General features: G+C 32.6%; 1 protein-coding gene across 1 annotated transcript in view; it reads right to left on the reverse strand.

The window, feature by feature from the left end:
- LOC131037075 (G-type lectin S-receptor-like serine/threonine-protein kinase LECRK4) overlaps positions 1–1,866 on the reverse strand; it is an 83,742-nt gene extending 81,876 nt beyond the window's left edge. The window contains exons 1-3 of the mRNA XM_059208569.1: positions 1,778–1,866; positions 1,285–1,692; positions 281–1,229 (exon numbers count right to left, since the gene is read on the reverse strand). Of these exons, the coding sequence (XP_059064552.1) occupies positions 281–1,229; positions 1,285–1,692; positions 1,778–1,866 (1,446 nt within the window). The remainder of the gene's footprint in view (positions 1–280; positions 1,230–1,284; positions 1,693–1,777) is intronic.
- Positions 1,867–6,985: the final 5,119 nt, after the last annotated feature.

Raw genomic sequence — 6,985 nt, forward strand, 5'->3', positions numbered from 1 at the left:
AAAATAAAATCAAATCAAGTACATGCACTATAACAGTAGATTTGCCATACGAACGCTGTAAAATTCAAATTGCAAGGATGAGGCCGCTAATTGTAGCCTCTGTAGTAGGGGAAATTGAATTAACACCTTTAATCAATACAGAGCATAGTAGCTCCTCTTCATTCGTAGAACCAAATTAAACTTCAGTTCTACGCCATGTGTTTCTTGTAAATTGAAAAACCGATCAAAAAGAAAATAGATTACCTAAATGCAGAGGGAATATGTTCTAGGAAGAAGAGACTTCTGGAAAAGGTGGTACTGGAATCTCAACTGTCCCTTCAAGCATCTGAACAACTTTTTTCATTGATGGTCTCAGAGAAGAGTCTTCTTGAATGCACCAAAGCCCTACCAACACCATTCTTTCCAACAGTGTTTCCTCAATTCCTCTGCAATCTTGTTGCTCCACCAATTTCAGAAGTTGACCATATTTGAGGCAATCGTACACCCAATCACATAAAACCATTTCATTTTCTGGAACATGCAACTCGAACATTTTTCTGCAACAGATAATCTCCAAGAGCACCACTCCGAAGCTATACACGTCCACTTTGACAGTAACAGCCACACTCTTATGCCACTCAGGAGCAATGTAACCGATGGTGCCGCGGGCCACAGTAAACGTTCTCGTTTGTTCTGCGCCAATCAATTTGGATATTCCAAAGTCGGCTATCTTAGCACGGTAATTTTCATCCAGCAGGATGTTTTGAGGCTTTATATCACAATGGATTATAGGGGTTTCGCACTCTTCATGCAAGTAGAGAATCCCCCTTGCAGTTCCCAAAACAATCTGAACCCGCAGCTCCCAATCAAGATCTTGTGTACCCCTAAATAAAAACTTGTCCAGAGATCCATTGGACATGTACTGGTATATCAGAAGCCTGTGTGAGCCCTCGGTGCAGAAGCCATACAATTGAACAAGATTTCTATGATGGCTTGCACCGATGATATCCATCTCTGTTCTAAACTCCTTTTCTCCATCATCGTGTCCTTCTCGCACGAGCAGATCGTCAAGTTTCTTCACAGCAATTGCGCGTCCATCAGGTAAGACGCCCTTGTAGACCTTCCCAAAGGCCCCTCTCCCTATTTCTTGCTTGAAGCCTCCAGTCGCAGAATCGATCTCTTGATAACTAAAGGCTTTCAGCCCCACTGGACTAACCTTATCATGCTCTTGAAAGGCTTTCAGCTTGGGCCTGCATGTATACAACCAAATTAATAACAAAATAGCAGCAAAGACAAAGGAGCAACCGAGAAGGCTTACGCCAATAACTGTAAGCGCCTTCCCCTTTTCGTTTCTTTCTTCTGGAATTTTGGGGGGCAACTGCGTTGGGGACTCCGCTGTACACTTTTATATAAACGGTTCTTGAGTCGCTTGGTACGCCGAATCTGAGAGGCGTTCCCTTCTTCCAACAAGTTTCTGAGGCGTTAAAAAGGCCGTAGATAACCACTGTGCAATAGCAATCTTCCATACATGCCTGGCGGCACGCAGATTCATTCGTGGATGACAACCGCGCGTAATCATTCCCAGGAAAATCTACGCCCGCAACCCTCTGCATTTCAGCGCCACTTGCACTGCAGCTTTGTAGCTGCGATGGGTTGTTCACGCATCCCTTTGAATGGTTACGCTGGTCGAAAAAGTCGAATCCGGGAGGACAACTGCAATTGAATGAAGAGCCGGAAACTCCACAGATTCCATTGAACCCACATACCCCAACATCATTATCCCGGTCTGCAGGCTCACAAGGGTTGACCTGCTGCTGTGTTACAACGCTGATGACGAAGAGCAGATAAGTAACATATGCCAGACGATGGAGGAAAAGCCGTAGCCATTTAGGGAATGAGAAGGCAAGTTTGTGTTGATAAAATGAAACAACAGATGTAGTTTAATGGGAGTAGAGTCTGCTGTTGCAGAGAGAAGGAAGTTTCTGTTCAAGTGTAAGGCTTGCCGTGGAAGAGAAACTCATTAGCCGTGTAAGTTTCTACGCGTTAAGTGGGCCTTTGGTTATACACGGTAAGTGGGTCTTTAGTGAATGGGTCTATATTCAGTGGGTCTTTGGTCAATGAGTTTTTAATGTAATGGTGAAGTTGAATGTTTCTTACTGATCTTATTATAAATTTAGTTTTTTGAGTGGAAAGTCTTGATATCATAAATGATAAGAGCAGGATCAAAGACAAAGATCAATGCCTCGACAAAATTGGTGTTATAGAAACTTTTAAATAAATAACAAGTGAAAGGCAGATAACAAAACGAGAATTCATTGAATTCATTGAATACTATCTAATTTCTATACAAGGAAATAATGAGTGAAAGCTAGATAAGTAAGCAAGAATTTATTTTATATTGTATGGTAGTGACATGTATCACCTCTCATGCAATATTTATTTAAACAGTTAGAGTGATATTAATATTGAAATTAAATCTATTTTATTTAAGAATTATTATATTGTATTTATATTGTTTATTGAGAATTTATTATAGAAAGACAACAAGATGTTGTAGTGATAAGTATCACCTATCCTACCCTGAAATCATATATAGCAAGTATATACTTAAAACAAATTTTCAATTTTTTTAAAATGACACAAAAATAGAATAAAAACATAGATATATTAAATATATTTATTTAAACTATTCTAGAAAGATATTAACGTTGAAATTATATATATATTTATTTAAAAACATTTTTTTTAGCTCTTATTAACATATGAATATTATTAATATGTTTTAAAATTTGCATAAATATGGATATGTTATAAATTTTTTAATTTTTTAATTAATTATTGTCTCATTTGATCGGTCCATAAATTTTTTGTTAGTAAATTAATTTAAATATTTGATTTACAAAAATAAGAAAAAGAAAATAGGGTAAATAGAATGATATATAACAAAAATAAAAACTATTATCTATATTTGTGACTTTTGATAATTGTAGGGAAAAAAAAAAATTGTCTAATTAATGAAAACACATGTGATTGGACCAAAAATAAAATATTTTTATAAGGCTTGGTCACTTCATTTGACTAATTATATAGTGTGTTACTATTAGAATATAACTTTGTTATAAATTATTTCATTTAATTAGTTGATTACTATTATATTTTTTTTTTAAATTTCTACAAGCTTCTTTCCTATAGAATCATCTTTGTATTTATTTAAAGAGATTATTAAATATGTATGGAGGTTTCCTTTGTTAACTATAATTTCCCTTCTCAATTTTATGTTCTTTGACACTCATATCAATTGATATTAGAGTCAATGGATCTTGGTATTGGACCTTGTTTACTCAAAGAACTTTTTGATTGCCATTAGTCTATATTTATTGATGGATTCATATGATGGTCCCTACTATTTCTATATTTGTATATCAATAGCTTCTCCTGTTGACAGTTTCATGGTTTAAATCTTATTAGATCTATATTATGTTTTCTCTTAGGTATCACATTTTAAAAAATTGAAACTTATCTTTAGGTTTTTTAGAGTGGTTTTTGAGAATTTTATTGAGCACCTTGTTTTTATCTCATTAATTAATTTAAATTCAAAAAATTACCAAAACTAAAATAAATAAAAATGGATCAAAACTTATGCCCTTTTAAAGGTACTCTTTTGAAAATTTGTCAATGACAAATACTTTTTTCATCTCCATGTTTGAATGGATCCTAAGAAAGATTTTTGATGATAATATATTTCTAAATATTTATTGAACATGACAACTCTCTAATAAACTTTACAAAACTTAAGAGAAATCCAATATTATGTCATGCATAATCTTATTGTAGCTTGTCAAATAACACTACAATTTACAATAGCCAATTTATAAAGTACTCAAAACTCTAGCTTCCAAATGGAAATAAACATTTCCATTCTAAATTTGATTAAATATTTTATGGGTAAAAACTTATTTCTTAGCTCTAGAATAATGAGGCATATTTTGAGGAATGGCTTAATTTAGTTAACCTCAAAAATACAAATTGTTGAGGTCCATATATTGATTTTCACTTTATATTGGTAGAAAAAACTCTAGGTAATGCATGTATCAAGAATATAGGATATTAGTAAATGGTATGAACTACAAGAAGCTCTAATGAAAATATTTTAACCTCATGGATATTTTTAGAGTCTATTAGGTCAATAGATACAACTCAAGCAAGCTCAAGGTCAACAAATATAATACTATATTAATAATTTCAACAAGATTGAAGTAAATCTCAATATTTAAAATGCAAAAGAGGTACATTATATTAGTTTTATTTCTAGTATATCTCCTTTCCTTCATAAGGAGATGGCTATGTTTCAAATTGAATCTTTAGATAGGGATTTAAATCTTTCAATGGCTACAAAAAGTAACCCAAGAACTAAAATATGGATGCAATATGATACCTCTATAACTTACATTGACTTTATTGGCCAATCAAAATTTCCAAATAAGTTATTATACTCTACCAATTGTAGTAAGAAATTGGTTTATAGTGATCACAAGTGATATGGTCATTCCACTAGGGAGTGTAAGGTACTCCAAAGTAAGAGAGAAGGAAAAATACTCTTTGTAGAAGAGAAACGGGAAAATTTGGAAGAGGTGGAGGACCCACCCATAGTGAAGGTTGAAAATATTACATTTCTTGTCCCTTCCCTTAAGTTCATGCATAATAACTACTTTGAGGTGTGTCATGAGTCAATTTTTAAGTAAATTTATCACATCAAGAATACTATAGCTCTTTTAATCATTTATAATAGAAATAAAAATTAATCTATCTAATGAAACATTGTTCAACACTTATCAACTCCCCATATATGATTAGTGTTCTTCATATAATCTAGGTTTGATATAAGAACATGGGCCTCATAAGTTAATTAATAAGGTTTGTTGAGTCACGTTTATTATTAGGTATTTCTAACATATCATTGATTATGATGTAACACCATCTGATAGCTTAGATATCCTTCTTGGGTACCATTATAGTATGATCATACTATAATTTATGATAGATAGCTAAACACCTATCAACTAAAAAATGATGGTAAGGTGTATAAGATTACTACTATCTCTAGCACAAAAGAATATTTCAATTATGGTAAGCCTTCTATTAAAAAGGTGAATGTATCCAAATAGTTTCTTCAAATGGGTGGTTGTAGAGATTTTGGGGTTGAAATAAAGAATCAATGACCTAAGTTCTGGACGGAGCACATTGAACACCCCCTCCCTGGATAATGTGGACAACTTGTTGGATCTCAATAAGAAGCTAGTAATGAACGTGAAGGCTATGAAGATTGACCATGAAGAAAAAATCATGGACTTGGAGATGGCAATGGAAAATATAAATGAGAAGCTGAGAGTAGGTAATTGTTGTCAATAGGACAACCATGAAAAACAACATAGAGGGTCTTTGGAGACTCAGTAAAATATTTCACTCCTTCAATGTTTCCCCCTCGGGTACTCATGCTTCCCCTTCCATTTCGATCTGTGGCAAAGGAAAGGAGAAAGTGCCTAATCTAGAAGGTGATACTTAGGCCACTCTAGGACCATCGACTCACACTCACAGTAGGGACAAAGGTAAGCAGGTGAATTCTATCATTATGCAGAATTTAGGTTAGATTAATAGGAATTTTATTAAAAAGAATGTTAAGTCAGTTCAAAATGTTGAACAATATTATGTAGTTTTTGGGTCATTTGCCCTAATTTGTGTTGTTATGCTACTACTGGACCACTCTTGCTTGGAGTTTATCTTTTCCTTTTGATTCGTATTTTTTGTCTTAGTTTTGAGTCCTTGTGAAACCTATTTTACTCTATAAAAACAATATATATCATTTTTCAAGATGAGGAGCATAATCAAGATAAGTTAGCACCTCTTTCAATGTAATATTCAGTGGAGAGATAATTAAAATTTAATTTTTCTTTTAAGTTTAATGATAATTCCTTGAATATTATTGTAATATGTTTCAAATGGTCTATGTTTAGAAAAGAGTGGTACAACTATAGGTAATAAGATACTATTTAGCATTGGTTTTTAAGTGGCCTAGCATTCCTTACACTTGTCTTCTTACTTAATACCAATACCAATCCTAAAGCAAGTATTACTTGGTAGTAAGTTCTTTGAATTTTTGAGAGAAAGAAAATTAAGTTTAAATAATGTTAATATGATTGCAATATTGTGAATGGGATAGGATATTTATAAAAGAGCTAGCTAGTCATGGAGAGGGCCTTGTAGCTATGATTACCTAATTATTTATACACATGTGTGTGTGTGGATGTTTATGACTTGACTATTTAGTATAATATTAAACATTACTTCCTTTCCTATGATAAATCAATCCTAATATATGAAACAATTGTAGGGTTATTATATGTGCGCCCTTTTATTTGCATGTTTATACTGGAGATCTTTGCTAATGTAGTTAGATATAACAACCATTCAATCTTCATGCAATAGATATTCAAAATCCAAGGGTGTACAATTATATGAATTTTACTAGATTAGGAATCCTCTAAGGATTGATATTGAAAGAGAATTTGGAAAGACAATTAAACATTAAACATCCAGTCCAAGATTAGAAAAAAGGTAGTAATTCTCTAATGTAATATATGTTTATTAAAATTAATAATTCAAAGATATAACTAGAATGCATCTATCATTGGAATGAACTATATTTGGTCAAATTTAACCAATACCCGTGGGTTAGGATTTTTTTTGAAGTTAATACATCCAAATATAATGAAATTTAATTTTTCTATCTTATAAATTCAAGATAATGCAAATGGTAAATATTAAATTACCTAGTATTGATGAAGATGTTTTTTAATTATATGGAAGCATATACAAAGCATGTGAGACATAACGTATAAAAGAGATTTGTCATTGTGGACTCACTGATTACATGATGAGATTGAGTAGAGTGAAATCCCCATTGATCCGAAGTAAAATGATGTATTATATAAAATCTCTAACTTTAGGA

This window comes from Cryptomeria japonica, chromosome 7 (assembly GCF_030272615.1).
Source record: "Cryptomeria japonica chromosome 7, Sugi_1.0, whole genome shotgun sequence".
NCBI classification, from domain to species: domain Eukaryota; kingdom Viridiplantae; phylum Streptophyta; class Pinopsida; order Cupressales; family Cupressaceae; genus Cryptomeria; species Cryptomeria japonica.